Source organism: Carlito syrichta, unplaced genomic scaffold (genome assembly GCF_000164805.1).
Source record: "Carlito syrichta isolate Samal-C Ts95f unplaced genomic scaffold, Tarsius_syrichta-2.0.1 Scaffold303111, whole genome shotgun sequence".
NCBI lineage: Eukaryota > Metazoa > Chordata > Mammalia > Primates > Tarsiidae > Carlito > Carlito syrichta.
Window position 1 is genome coordinate 651,026 of NW_007247207.1, and position 16,171 is coordinate 667,196.

The 16,171-nt window shown below is 39.0% G+C and overlaps 1 protein-coding gene across 3 annotated transcripts in view; it reads right to left on the reverse strand.

Annotated features, from left to right (window-relative positions):
* EPHA4 (EPH receptor A4) overlaps positions 1 to 16,171 on the reverse strand; it is a 149,805-nt gene that overhangs the window by 57,086 nt on the left and 76,548 nt on the right. For all 3 annotated transcript variants that reach the window (XM_008057704.2, XM_008057702.2, XM_008057703.2), the window contains exon 5: positions 6,716 to 7,054. In XM_008057704.2, the coding sequence (XP_008055895.1) occupies positions 6,716 to 7,054 (339 nt within the window). The remainder of the gene's footprint in view (positions 1 to 6,715; positions 7,055 to 16,171) is intronic.

Genomic DNA, 16,171 nt, shown 5'->3' on the forward strand with positions numbered 1-16,171 from the left:
GCTTGAGCCCAGGAATTCAAGACCAGCCTAGAAAACACAGCCAGATCTCATGTCGATAAAATATCAAAAAATTAGTTGAAGGTGATGGCGCATGCCTCTTGTCCTAGCCACATGGGAGGCTGAGACAGAAGGATCGCCTGAGCCCAGAAGGTTGAGGATGCAGTGAACCATGATCATGCCATTGCACTCCAGCCTGGTTAATAAAGTATGATGCTGACTTTAAACAAAAAGTGAGATATTAACCTAAATGTTAATCCACTACATCCTTTGCCAAAGCAGGCGTCCCCTGAGGACACCAGAATTTTGACATCTTCTCAACCTCTTTTTTTTTTTTTTATTTAGAGGCAGAGATCAGCAAATCTTTCCTGTGAAGAGTAAGGGAATTCATATTTTCTCTTTGTGAGCCACTGCACTCTCTGCTGTAGCTACTCAACTATGCCATTGTCATGTAAAATCACTCTTAGATGATATCTCAACAAATGAGTAGGGATTTTTTTTCAATGAAACTTTATTTACAAATGAAAAATTTGAATTTTATATAGTTTTCAAATGTCACAAAATATGATTATTCTTGTGATTATTTTCAACCCTTTAGAAATAAGCAATCTATTCTTAGTGGGTTGTACAGTAACAGACAGAGGATGGGATTGGGTTATTGGGCCATAGTTTACTGACCCCTGCTCTAGGGCTCTTAAAGAAGCAAATATTTGTGCCTGAAAATATCATCAGGCCGAACTCAGTGGCTCAGCCTGTTGTCCCAGCACTTTGGGAGGCTGAAGTGAGTGGATTGCCTGAGCCTGCAACTTCGCGACTTCGTCTCTACAGTAAATCAAAAATTAGCCGGGCGTGGTAGTGCACGCTTGTAGTTCTGGCTACTTGGAAGACTGAAGTGGAAGGATTGCCGGAGCCCAGCAGGTCGACACTGGGGTGACCGTGAGCATGACACTGTACAGCAACCCGGGTGACAGAATGAGACTCCAACTAAAAAAAAAACTCATCAAATCTATTTTTTTTCCCCCTACCTTTCCAAGTTTGCAGAAAAACCTTGGTCCTAGTCATTTTTCATTTGTGTTTAGTATTCCAATATCAAAATCCGTAGGAATGTGCTTCTTCCTTGTCTCTTTGATCTCAAAATACACCTCAGGTCCACCCCAGAGGTGCCCTCCACACCAAACTGAGAACCAGAACCAACTCTGTTACGAACTGGTCTTTTAACACCCTCCATATCAAGCCAGACTGGTCTTCCCAATCTCCTTTTTCCCGGTTCATTGCTTACTCTTAGGCATAATTATGTCACAGTCTCCTTATCTGACAACTGCATTTATTTCAATATAGTCAGAGGCAAACTTTCATATACTGAAGCTAAAGGAGTTTGTATGGTCCCTTTTCAAAGCTCCGTTCCTAATTTGATATTTGTGATTTTATAGGGTTTTTTTCCCCTTAATCACACAATTGTTCAAGCTTTAAACTCTACAAAACCACCAGGCCAACAGCATATTACCTAAATCGATTGCTGTAAGAGTTTCCCCGTTCTCCCACTGTTTCCCTGAAGCCTTCCTCTTCCAATCTAGAAGACAGGTAGCAATTATACCCATTGGGGATGAGAATTCCCACTGTTCTCCATTATCCCACTAAAATTACATAATATGTCTAATTAAAAGATGGCAGAGAGAGAGAGAATGGGAACTTACCAGTTGAGTAGTAAAAGTCAGAGCTCCTGTTGTACTTAGTTATTTTCTTTGCTCTATTCATGATTGGGGTTTTATTAAATTTATCACTACTTGACAAAGAGAGTTAACTGGTTTGTTTATACTGTAAATAAATGTTAATCAACAAACAGATATGGAATATCTATTACTACGTGCTATATGTACAGTGACATTATGATGAGGTTTAATCCTCTTTATTGTTGGTGTTTTTTTTTCCTTGCAGTTAATTCTTAATTGTCCAATCCTAGAGAACAATGTCAGTCTAACATGCAGCATCAGTTCATCTGATGGAAAAACAGCTAGGATAGGATTCACAAGGGACCCAGAAAGGCCCTTTATAACTGCCTGTCCACTGAGAACAGTTATGAAAGCATCATGCTCTCAGTATGGGGCAATGGAACCCAGGAAATGTGGAACCTTCCCCATGTGTTGAACTACAAACCAGCCCAAGCAAAAGCCAGTTGGCTATGGCACTCTTAAATGGTGGGCAATGCTAAGAAGTCTGTCTTCAAATGTTATCTCCAGAACAGAGTTTTTCAATCTTAGCACTATGGACATTTCGGATCAGATAATTCTTTGTCGGAGGTTGGGGGCAGTCCTGTACATTATAAGATTCTTAGCAGCATCCCTGGTCTCTACCCACTAGATGCATCAGCATCAATAATGTCTCCAGACATTGCCAACAACCAAAGATGTCTCTTAACATTGCCAGTTGGGAGTAGGGGACAACAGTCACTCCCAGTTGAGAACAACTATACTAGGGAGACACTCTCTTACTCTTTTTCCCTTTGACGTAAATATCTTGGCAGAGTGAAGGATTGGAGGAATGGAGGGGAGGCAGAATGTAGATGAGAATTCTGCCAAAGCATTTATGGAAATTTTTTTGTTACCCTTAAAATTGCCTTGAGAGACTTTTCGAACATGGTAGGGAAATAAGCTTCATTCTTCAAGTTCATAGCTCAAAGCTCATGGATTTATACTTGGAATCATAGAATTTTAGAATTAGAAAAGACCTTAGAGATTAACTAGGTTTAAGTAATTAGGTTATCCATCAAATGTTTTAACTTCTCCAAACTCAGAGCACTGCAGATGTTTGTCACAAGGACACTATAGCTATGCTATAGAGAGAGAACCAAATTGTAAAGTATCTAGAAGAGTGTCATATGCAAAGTAAAAATAAAAAATGGATATCACTGTGCCCCGGATGCAATCTGGATTTAGTAGAGAACACCACTCCTAATGATCTGGGTTCAAAATGATTCAAAAACAACACACCAAAATATGTTCCAGTTTCATAACTAGAAGAACAAGCATGGGTTGAGGGCGGGGGCCGGAAAATACATGGTAAAAAAAAAAAAATTCAGTAAAATTAAGCTTCTGCTGGCTGCAATCACAGCATTTTAGCAAAAATATTCACAGTTCTGTTGCTTGGCCAAAAAACCTTGTCTCATTTATGTAACATTTCTCTCCTAGTGACACACATCCTGCATTCATTTGCCTGAGATGGCCCGCTTAAGTAAAAGTAAACTGAAGGAAAGCCATCCAGAAAACAAATCACCCAGCAGTTTGCTTATCCATTTTTCATAAACATCAGGACCATCCCCTTCCAAACAAAAGACAGAACATTTGCTACAAGATGAAGATGGAGGAAGTAGAATCTCATTTTGCTCCTTTTGGCCTGTAACATAGGAAATTAACTTTCGGGGGAGCTCCAAGAGCTTCCTCTTCTCCAGTTTCATTGTGGCACAATTTAAGCAGGAGTAGGTAACACCTCCACCCTTACCCTCTTCCCACCTCTCCTTCACTGCTCCTAGCATGGGGTGAGGCTGTGGGTGACTAATCTCATTAGAGGATTGGGGGAATATACTATGCCCTCAGATCCAACCACTCTGCGCTCTCGTACCTGTCTACCTGCACAGAGTGTCCTTCCAGCAACCTTAACAGGGGCAGGCATTGGCATGCAGGAAGCCTGCAGTCAGCCAGCTGGGCTGTAAATATCACTAAAGCAAGCCCTTTTGGCCACAGATATAAAGCTCACATCCTTCAATCAGCTTATCAGCAATAAAGCTGACAGACATTCGGATTTTCTTTGTCTTCTGTGTCAATTGGTTTAAGACCCCAAGAGTAAGATTTGGGTTAGAATGGGTGAAATAACCATGTGAGAACACAGGCCCATTCACACCACAGGCTACACTTAAAATGATCAAAGCCCAGTTAAATCTACATCTCCATGCCCAGAGACTCACACAGTTTGGTCTCACAAATGGGAGAATACCAAGCTGAATACATGAATGCTGCGTGCAAAGTCTTCCCCAAGGAAACTTTCTATTTTGGGGAGTAGGGTCCTTCCTGATTTCTAGTACTGACTCTAACATTAGCTTGGGTGAGTCACTGCATCTTCATGGAGCTGACCCTCAACTGTTTAAGTCTCAAAGGTGGTGAGTATAGGACCAGGAATCCTAGGAGGTTTTGTGTGCCTGCTTTTATTTACTTTCCTTTTTGTGTTACTGAGGGGAGAAAGAATCCTGTAAAAACAGCAAAGATGGAGAGCCTCTAACCTTTGCGGCCTCCAGGTGCTGAATGCTAACTTCATTAATTCTGTGTATTCCTTATAGAGTGAAACATCATTGCCTATAGTGGTCCTCAAGGAATTTCATTTAATGAAATGATAGGAACAACTGCAATTAGAATATAATTGTGTGTATGTAAATATGCTTAGGGGAGCTTTGATAGAGTTTATGGCTGCTACATTCACCCAGAATTTTGGCCTACATTATTAATTTGCACTTCTATGAAGAAAGGGTTTGTTAATCAAAGATAAACTATCCCAATGATTTTGAATTAGGGAACTTCAAATTATGGTGGATAATGAGGCAGCGCTGTGCACATATACAATTCTCTACTAAGCGGAAGCTTTCTGGCTGGCCACATAGGAGGTCTCCTTATTGAAAGATTTATTTTTAATTTTGAACAGCTTCCCAGCATTACCCTTCATGAAAATTAAAATAAGGAGCTGGAATTTTGTCCTATTCAGCAAACCTCCTGGCAGGACTGCACACGCAGGCAGAGAAAACCTTACTGTGTCAGAGGAATTCTCTGTCCATTTTTCTCCTAGATGTAAAAGAATAACACCTACATTTAAAATAAAACTTTGACTCTTTTCCCCTCTCTAGTATGATTTTTATATCTTCTTTTTTCTTTTGGAGGATTTTTAGTGTGTCTTCTTTGTGCTCTCTGGACCTTTTGCCCTGGTAGGTGTTGACATAATCTCTTGGCTCAAATCCTAAAGTATATAGAGTTATAGAAGTCTCCCCCCAAATCTGAGGGAGCCAAGTCTGTCCTCAGTACATCTCGCACAGGCTTTCTCTGCCAAAGAGAATGACTTCACCCTGTATAGCTGAGGCTCCAAAGGTCCATTCTTAGTTATAATCCAGTTAGAAACGCAATGTAGTGATGAATTTGACAATAGCCAAAAAGGTATAAGGGGGTTGAGGGGGGGAGGGCAGAGATTGTTCTGCACTCCACTGTCTTCAAATTCAGAGAGATTAGTGGCACTAACCGTGTTCCCCGGATCTGTGTGTAATATTTCCAATGCATTCTTCCAAAAGGAAACTACTAAAACATTGGCAATCACAAAGTTCTCATGTTGCTATCAAAAATGACTAAATCATACTAGTCTTTGTAGAAAAATAAAACTAATGATCACTAACAGTGTTCACAACCTAGCACAGAATTAAGAGACAAAAACCTAGCCAGTTGACCTGTTCACACCACGTATTTAAAAAGACCATTCCCATTCGTGTCGCTGAAGACACATTCCGGTAAGATTTGCCATTCTAGCCTGCGTGCAACATCTTCCCCAAGTCTTAACTTTTTACTTATTTTAAAGAGTTCAGGAGGAAATGGACAAATACTGGCTTTGGATTTGGACACTGGAATACTTCTCACTAAAGGATCAATTAGCACAGATATTTTACTTAACTACTGAGTGCACTTCCTGAAACATTCATTTAAGAGAAAAGTGGGGTAAGAGGCAATACGATTGTTGGCAATTTATAATCCTTTTCCGGCCATGTTTGTTGTCCTTAAGAGTCTCACAAAGGAGAAAACCACAGTCCCTTTTTCCTGCTCCTCTTTACTCTCCAGAAATAACAGGGGGTCAGTAATATAAAACTCCTCATGGGGTGAAAACTTTTTTCAGCAAAGGAATACACATGAATGAGTCAGGCGCTAAAACCCAGAGATGTAGATTTTGAAAATATTTGATATTGAAGAATTTGTGACAGTTAAGCAATTAATTCCATAGAAACACTTCATGAACAGAAAACTGTTCTCTGAATTAGAAGAAAGTGATGGAAACTGGCCATTCCTTCCACCTTACCAGGCTGCCATGTCAATCATAGATTCAACTATGAAAGTGGCCGCAAAACTAGTATGTGTCTAAAGACAAACTCTGTCTACCACACAGATAAAGATTTACATGGAAATTCTAGTATCGTTCCAAGTAGATTATTTATAAAATTTTACATTAAAGAACACGATCAAAATTATAGTTGCTAATGCTTTTGTTTGAAAATACAGCAAATATCAATACAGCACTCTGTACGGCTAAAAATTAATTTTATAATTCTACATAATCCGTAAGTGCACTGGTATCTAGCCATGGACATTGCGATTAAAATGGCCAATACAAATCCTGTCCAAGAAAGGTCCAGCATAGAGTGAGGCAGTTTACTAGAACGTCATTCTTTTTCAATCAGACATTGTCGTAGTCCTCGTATTATTATTATATCCACCACCTAGTACAGGGCATGCTATGCAGTTGATGTGCAAAAAAAATTTTGCTAAATGAACAAATGTCCTTCTAAGTATCTTTTATAACACAGCTCCCGGGATAAATTGGTTCTACTTCAAGTATAGAACTTTAACATCACTTCATTGTTATTACCATAAGTCTTTTCTCCATAAATACTCAGATCATACAAGCAAGTGGATTTGATTCCTACCTGCTTGGTTGGTTGTCACAGTGACAGAAACTGATTGGTCTGGGCTAGGATTGTACTTGGACACTCCATTCACAGCCCAGATTTCAAACGTGTAATTGGTATGAGCCAGGAGGTCAGTGATGGAGACTTTGGTGGTCTTCAGGCCATTCTGCTGTGGTGTATAATGGACACCACTCCCACAGGGTCGGCACTTGCTGGGGTCCCCAGATCCACATTTCTTGCACACCACGTTATAGGAAATGTCCTGGCGACCACCTGTGTTCTGAGGGCTGCTCCACTCCAAGTTCACCGATGTCTCGTTGACATTTGAAATCAAGTTCAGGGGAGCAGACGGCGGGCCTGGAAAAAGAAAACCATGTAATCACACCAAGAACTGAAATATCCTTTTGGAATCTCTCAGAGTTTGGATTATTCTTTACAGCTCTAGAAAGGAAGGTAGGCCCATTTGGCAAAGAAAGCAACAAGCAAATCAAACGAACAAAAAAGATATTTTAAAAGAACAATATGATAGAAGGCTGTAGGTGAGAATCCTTCTCATTCTTGTGCAAGCAAACACAGTACCAACTGCCACTCAGAGATGTGAAGCAACTCTATAAGCAAATGGGCTCCAAGCCCAGGCTTTCTCTCTGAAGTGGCAGGAAAATATCTTAACTTATCTAGTCTCCATCTTATCGTCTGAAAAGCGAAGGTGATTCTAGTTCCCAGGGCTGTTGTGGTACTCTGGGAAATTAATAGTTATACACACCACTTCTGAAGATAAATTATAATTTCTAAGTACAGCATGTCATCGATAGCAAATAAAACTAACAAAATTGTATAGATATGCTTCTGTAGTTCAACATGGCAGCTATTTATGGGTAATTAGTAGGAACTGGTTTAACACGGTTGCAGGGATGTCAAAGATACAGCTGTTGAGTGATGTTAGTGCCAGGCTGGGATCGTTCAGGCTATCAGAGCCCTCTTCCTGCCCTTCACTGTGCTCATTCCCACCGACATCAAAGAGTTTCTGACATAAGAATGATGGTAGTGGATGTTATGAAACAAAACAACGGATCACTAACAACATAACGACTGGCTTAAAAATAATGATAATAAATAAGACTAAAGATCATGATGAAACTCTTCCTTCTTGCTGTATATCAGTCATTATATCCAAAGAAGTTGTGCCTTCAAGTAGAAGAATCAGGCTGGGAGAAGGAAGAGTTAATTTTCTTAATCTGAGGCAGTTCCAAAAGACAGCTGCCACACTCTAATGAGAAATACTTAATATGACAGCTGGAAAGTTCTCTCTTTTTTTCTCATTTCAGTCTTCCAAGAGGTGAGTCAAAATGAGTTTTCAAGAAAATTTGAGGTTTCTTGATCACTGTTATCATACAGTTGCTAATGTATGTGGAATGGCTACTTTGAGGGAAGTTCGTATATTTCCTCAGGAAAAGGAAGTTAACTGGAGGCCTGCATGAACTCAGGAGGACTTTACCTAACCAACCTCAATGGAACATACTGTTACAAAGAGAGACTTCAAATCAGAGAGACTTGAAAGAGATGACCTTTAAATAAGAAGTCATATTCATTATTTATTACGTAGCTTGTGGTGATTAATGGCTGAAGGATTTTTTTTGGTGGTAACATTTAATAAGGGTAATTCACTCTTCTTTTCTCTTCATACCGCTTATTGAAGACTTTATTTTATTTATTTATCTATCTATCTATTTATTTATTTATTTTTGTTGTTGAGTTGGAGTCTCACTCTGGCGCCCAGACTGTAGTGCAGTGGCAGCTCCCGGCCACCGCAGCCTCGACCTGCAGGGCTCCGGCGATCCTTCCACCTCAGCCTTCCAAGTAGCTGGAACTACAGGTGCGCGCTATCACACCTAATTTTTGATTTATTGTAGAGATGAGGTCTCGCCAAGTTGCCCAGGCGGGTCTCGAACCCGTGAGCTCAGGCAATCCACTCACCTCAGCCTCCCAAAGGCGCAGGATTACAGGCTGAGCCATTGAGCCTGGCTGAAGACTTTATTGTAACAAGGTAGGCAGGCTCTCCCATACACCCCTTGGGTCTAATTACCAACCACCCCTCTCAGCATTAAGATTAACTCCCCATCCTGTGAAATTTGAAGAAAAAAATAAAAACCTTAAAAAATTTTTGTTTACAAAAGTATTATAAAATTTATATTTACAGGTAAGGTAAGATTACCTCACAGAAGTCCTTGGAAAGAAAATATAAAATTCTTTCTTGTTTAGACTTCAAAATTGTCTTTGTGGTTCTTAGCACAGTGACTGGAATATAATAAGGGTGAATAGATGGTTTTTGAATAAATAATTGAAGTTATTCAAAATCACAGACTCTAAGAAATGCATAGGGTGTTAACATCATTTGGTCAAATACCCTCAAGTTAAAGAAAAGGAAATTGAAATCTGGAAAGTGGATCTGATAATATTGAAAGTTCATGCAATCTAATTAGTGACAGAACTAGACTAAAATCCGAAAGCACTATTTGCCATTTGGGGCTATTTTTATTCCACCATGTGTTCCTCACAAAAGGTATAAAGACAACAAAATCAAACATTTCACCAGAGTTTGAGAGTCAAGAGTAGGGAAGGGGAGCACATATATCTTCAGTCCTGCTTAAATTCTGTAATGGGTGCCACCATGGTGAAATCCACCACCAGTCTGCAGCTGAAGCTGACTAAGGCTTGGTTTATAAATGGGTCAGCCATTGGTTCTTATTTTGCTATGACTTCCAGGGTTAAATAAGAGTGACTCTGAAATCCATTAACCTCCTTGCCAATGTTCCTGGTCCACTTTCACATGGGAAAATGTGACACAATGAATCAAGCAATGCAGAAGCAAAAAGTCAGTAATTAGTATGTAGGACGGGGCATGGCAGTGTCTAAACAGAGAAGAAATGGAGCAGAAAACTAAATGGTCACAGGACTCAGAGATATAACACAGCCACGTGGAAAAAAAAAAAAAACGAAGATGCTGCCAGATTTTAAAATGGAGGAAGCTAGCATGAGAACAAGAGCTGACCTGAAGCCACCTTCTTCCTCTGGGCAGAGATTTTTAAAGAAAACCCTGAGGTAGATGCTCAAGGGAAGACCGAGAACTTGGCAGGAGGGTCAATGCTGCCTCCATGAACATTTTGGTGAATTGTACTACATATGTTTTCTGTTTTGCAACCATAGAGAGAGAGATGGTCATGTGGGGACATAGTTGTCCTGGAAACTAAACTATGAGAAAGTCATATAATAGAGGGGAAAATGAAATACAGAAATATCCAACCAGTCTGATTATAATGTTGGCCTGCAAAAACCTGGGAAAGGACACATGCTTTACAAATAAAATCATAATAGTTGCGTTGTGTTTGTGGGATTGTGGCTTCTTTTTGTTAACTCTTGCCAATTAAAACATAATAACTATATAATGAGTGTGTTCCCATTTAAAGAGAGGGCTCATCTCTTTCTCAGAAAAGAAAGTATTCTCTTCTCAAGACAATGAAAAGAAAGTATGTATGTGCATACAGCCAAAAGTCAATCTGGGCCCACAATTATACCTAACAGTGGCACCTTAAAACAATCACCTACGGAAATGGCTAAACAGAAGAGAAAAATAGCATTCTGAATAATATGAGCCCCTTTTCAATAAACACAAGGCATCTAGAAGTACAAAATTTAACTCAGATTATTTTCTCTTTCATTTATGTAAGTATTGGTCTGGATATTTAGGAGCGATTAAATTTCTGACATGATTGCCTTTCTTGTCAGAAATAGGTCCCCCTGAAAGTAATCTCCAATTACAAATATGAGGTTCATAAGAGGGATAACATACTACTTGTTCTGATTGTCTAGTGTCCACATATGAATTATCCCTACTGAGCACACACTAACATCAGGTAGCTTAAGATCATGTGAATGACAAGGTTTTATGCTTTTCAAAACTACCTACCACTAGCCTGAATATAAGACAGGCAACAAATCCTGCTTGTAGTGATGTTCCACATTTCAGTTTCCTATTTCTATTTCCTACTTTGTAATATGTAGTGGTGTCTTGCTAATCAGACACATACCCTATGTCTGTTTTTATCACTAGTCTGTAAGCTTCTTAAGATAATTGATGTCTTTATCACTTTCCATTGTCCACCATGGTTCCTAGTTCAGAGTAACCTCAATAAATGTTTGATGAATCAACAAATTAATGAATGAATGAATGGAAAACTAACCAAGTCCTTTAATGTATCTTATACCCACCTACCTGAAGTATTATGAAGTGTGTGAATTATGTAGGCTTCTCGGAGCTTAAGCTGTATTGTAAGTAGCTTTTCACATACAGATTCATTAGCATTAGGCCTGTGAAGTTGTAACTCAATGTAACTAGTTTAATTCAAGTTCCTCTTTCATCATAGTTTATAATAACTTTGGAAAAAATAGAAAGGGCTATATAGCAAATATTAATGGTTCCTTCTACTGAGAGGGGTTGAAACATTTATTCAACAAACATTTGAGTGACTAGTATTTGTCACCTGAGCTAGATGAGAGAGGGAAAAAAGTATTCTGATTCATTTTGATACTTTCGTAGTAATTTTCTGGAGAGTTGAAGAAAGGGATAGAGAACCTAGGGGAAAAAGAAGAGACTAAAGGAAACTCAATATGGATTATATGTGCATTGGATGTAAGGGCAAGTGCCTGTTCTGTCCTACTTTTGCAGCTGCATAACCAGTCACTATGACTGGAAATTTTAAATGTAGCTCTATCAAATAAAGTTTTGTCAACTTGGGACTGATTATTACCACTTTTTCTTCTCTACTTTAATTCCAGGTGATGATTTATTCAAGCATGAAGTTGGGGAAAACTTTAGCTCTGAAGAGAATTAATTTTAACATTTCCAAAGGTAGGGTGGTATTTTTTGTTATTAGCTTTTATAGAACCACATTTTCCTTTAATCTTAATTTTTTTTACCAAAATTAAGACATTTTAAAATATAAATTAATCAAATGCTGAAGTGTATTTAAGAGAAAATAAATGTACTTTACATATTTTTGGTTGTATTTGTAAAACTTCTGTGACATTCCCATATAAACCCAGTATTCTCTCTCTCTGCCTCCCCTGTAAGTAAAGGGCTGGCATGTTAAACTCTTTTAAAGTTTTCATAGGTAGAATATGAAATATTCACATTTGTAATATAATTTATTGGTGGAGGTAATAGCTGTACTAACAGAAACAAAAGTCAAATGCAATAATCTTTAGTTTATGAATCTTTAGCACAGGGGCCAGCATCATTTCTTCGTAAAGAAATGTTACTATCTGCCCAGAAAGCAAATATTTTAGGCTATCTGGGTTATCTGGTCTCTGTACCTACTACTCAACTCTGCCATTATAGCTCCAAAACAGTCACAGACAATACCTAAACAAATAGGCATAGCTATGTTCCAAGAAAACTTTATTTGTAAAATTAGGCGGCAGCGGAAATTGGTCTTCAGACCCTAGTTTGGCAACCACTGCTATAGAGAATAAGAGAGCCAAGTGCATTGGGTAATGCCTGTAATCCAAGCACTTTGGGAAGCAGAGGCGAGCAGATTGCCTGAGCCCAGGGGTTCGAGACCAGCCTGAGCAACATGACGAGACCTGTCTCTACAATAAATTAGAAAAAAAAAATCTGTCGGGTGTGGTGGCATGCACCTGTAGTTCCAGGTACTTGGAAGTTTGAGGTGGAAGGATTGCCTGAGCCCAGCCAGTCAAGGCTGCGGTAGCCGTGGGTGTGTCCTTGCACTCCAGCCTGGGCGACAAAGTGAGACTGACTCAAAAAGAAAAAAAAAAGAGAGAGAATATGATAAGATCAATGCACCACCTTCCTAGGAAAATGCTTTCAGACATCCTCAGAATTGTGTACGTAATTCTGGGGACTTACAGTGCACCCTGAGCCGAACGAATGAACTCAGTCAAGGAACTCCTGATTCATCTATTTACACAGTGCAGTAACAACCCTAGCTTCTAAAGCCCACATTATACCTATCTTCACTGACTAAGGAAAGAATAATATACGTGACATATGGCGTATTTCTTGAGCTTCTCATGGTCCTGAAAGAAATGGGCACTGTATTTTTTTGCTATTGTGGATAAATTTAATGAAGAACATTCACTTTACCAGTGTGAAATACTGTCTGCATCACACAGCAGGTACTGGTAAAAGGTGCTACAATGAGTGATTATTATTTTCTAGTGGGATGTCACCCTGCATTCAGTTGACACGAATTTGACGGTATAAAGCCCCAAAGAAACTGCTGCCACATTACAGCAGATGTAAAAGACTATCATATCATATCATAAAATATCACATCGTATCATGTTATATTGTAAAAAGAATCTTGATCTTCCTTTACCAATCATGTGCTCTTCTCTAAGAAAAGATAAATTTCTGGAAATGAACCACATACTGCCACATACTGTCCAGAGAAATTCAGTGACTATGACATTTAAGAAGGGCAATATTCCAAGCATAAAAGGCCATTCCAGTAATTCTCACATCTTAATTCTTTTCTCCCATGGATTAAACTAAAATTTAATTCCCGAGTAGTTTAGAGAACACACATGCTGGCTTATGTCAGGATTTAAAGTAGCTCCTTTAGGACAAGCCAGTATTTACATATCCACATGAAGTCTGCATGTGCCTTAACATCATTTAAAAACCATCAGCCAACACTAAACCTAAAGTCATAAATGTCTCCAATGTGACTACCCTGGAGTAAGAATCATTCTGTGAAAAGTACAGGATAATAGCACCCTGTGTACTCCACACCATTTCTGAAAGTCAAAGAAAATGCACTTTGTTATTCATTTTTTTTTTTTAGATTGGAAAAGATAGTTTATCTAGAAAGTAGATTAGAGAGAGAAACTCCAAGATGGAGAGGGGACTAGAGCCCACTTCGTTATTCTTATAGGAAGCAACTAAAACTTGAGCAAAAGATGAAAACCCGCTATGGTAATTAAATTTAGGGGTAGGTTTGGTAGAAATGGATTCTACCAAACATATGGACATAGGGTGTCACATAAGCTTGAAAATTTTATTTCTTATAACTAGAATTAAAGTGCTTAACAGACCCCCAAGAACAAGGGGAAAAAGTAAGTCAAGTTTAAAACTCTCATTATTAGCAAAACTTTAAACATGCAGTTCAAGTACTTTGGACTTGGTAGCTCTGCCTGGAATTCTTTACCCCTGGCTCTTTGAATAGCTGACTCCTAATCCCACCTCCTCCTTCCTGATTACTCCCGATATCTAAACTGCAATCCTCTCCTCCCCTGTCCCAGTGCACCCAATCATATCTCCTTTTTATTTCTTTTTTTTTTTTTGTGAGAATCTTAAATTATTTTGTAAATCATTTGTTTATTATTTATATTCCCATTAGAACATAAGCTTTAGAAGAAGAGGAATCACTTCTCTTTTTTTGGTCTATGAGACTATCCCCAGCCCTTGGAGAGGTACCTGTTATCCAGAAGATGCTCTGTATTTCCTGAATAAACAAATGAATGAATGATGAGATGACTCTTTAGCCCAGTTCAGTTCACTGATCAGAAGCATCACTGCCACAACACTTGTGTATGCTACAAAAGCTGAGCAAAACATAATAATACTATCATATGCTGAAATGTTGAAAACAAAATTCAGGTCTGCAACCAAGGCAAGGGGATAGTGGATAGAAAAACCAAAATCGCTGACTTCATGTGATAGAGTGGTTTCCAGAACTATCGCAGACTTTCAATATGTAACAAATTTTTAATCACTGTTTTAAAATTCTATGCCTGAGCCATGAAATTAATTCTGAATGTGGAAAGGGGCCTCCCCACCAAGAGCGTGGGCAGAAATGTAACTCTTACATGATCAATTTCTACTGCCACCTCACTAAACTGCCAAGGTGACCAGTGCAACACTTATCTTCAGAGAAAGTGGCACCTTGGGTCTCTAGTTCCATTTCATAAGCCTTTCGTTAATCATGTACAACTTTTGGACTGTCAATAATACTTTAGGTGTCTTAGCTGTAAAACCCTTCAACCCTTCAGATAAGCCTTTGTTGTTAATCTCTCTCCAGCTGAAAGACAGGCTGTGAGGCAGAGTAAACAGTTGGGGTGCATAGGTTTGACTCTGAAATAAAGCCCATGCTTTCTCGCGACAGTTGTGTATATAGCCACCACTAATTGCTTTCTCCCAGCCCTTGCTCTCATGGGTTAGTTTACAGAAAGATTGCCGTTTAGGGACCTCTTCTGAGATCTATGACCAGTGCATAACCTTTTATCATGGCGGTTTATGTGTTTTAACAATGAATATGGCCAAGCAGAGCTGTCTATTATTAAAAACCAGAACCATTTGGATGCATAAATCACTTGTTGCTGTCATGAAAACTTCTTGGCTTCCTATAAAGGTTGGCGTCTTGCTGAAACTCTCCCATTACCTGTTTTTCTGGTATATCTATTATTCCATTCTCTGCTCTAGGAATCTTTTGCCTTTTCTTACTGAGTTAATTAGAGATTTGATTTCGTTTTATATTGATTTATTTGATTTCTTTTTATATTAATTATTTGTTTATGGTTGGTTGAAGTATCTTGTAAAGTAAATTTTCAATGTTCTACTTATGAAAGACCAAGAAAAGTAGAATTGAGTATTTCATTTTAGAATTAGCTAAACTATACATTAATTTACATTTCTCACAAAGCATTTTTTATATCTTATCTTACTTAATCCCCATCATAAACTCTGACTGAAAAGTACTTATTACCCACAGCAACCCAATGACTAAAACTAAGCAGCTCAACCAAATTAAGACAGCCAATATGTATGCAGCTATGATCAGAAACCCTGACTCCAAGGCTAAACAACTCTCCTTCCCATTCATAGAGATAAGAATGATTTAAAGAGGATAAGGAAGCTTAACTATGAGTTCTTTTTTTTGGAATAGGGTGGAAAGTTTCTAATTTTCTCAATTTGCCCCAGAGTTAAATTTCTCCTAGCTTCCCTGTCTTTTTTTTTTTGAGTTGGAGTCTCACTCTGTTGCCCAGACTGGAGTGCAGTGGCCGCTCCCGGCCACCACAGCCTCGACCTGCGCGGCTCTGGCTATCCTTTCACCTCAGCCTTCCAAGTAGCTGGAACTACAGGTGCGCACTACCATGCCCGGCTAATTTTTTGATTTACTGTAGAGATGAGGTCTCGCCAAGTTGCCCAGGTGGGTCTCGAACCTGCGGGCTCAGGCAATCCACTTACCTCAGTCTCCCAAAGCACGGGATTACAGGCTGAGCCACCAAGCAGGCTGCTTCCCTGCCTTTAATGACGGTATTATGATAGCTAGTTATTACTTCCTGGATGATGCTTAAAAAAAAAAACTGGGTTGTTTCTTCTATCTGGTTCCTACCTTCTAAGTAAGACAGTCGTTAGGTGTTGCTGTTAAAAGTTTTTGGGGGTTTTTTTGTTTT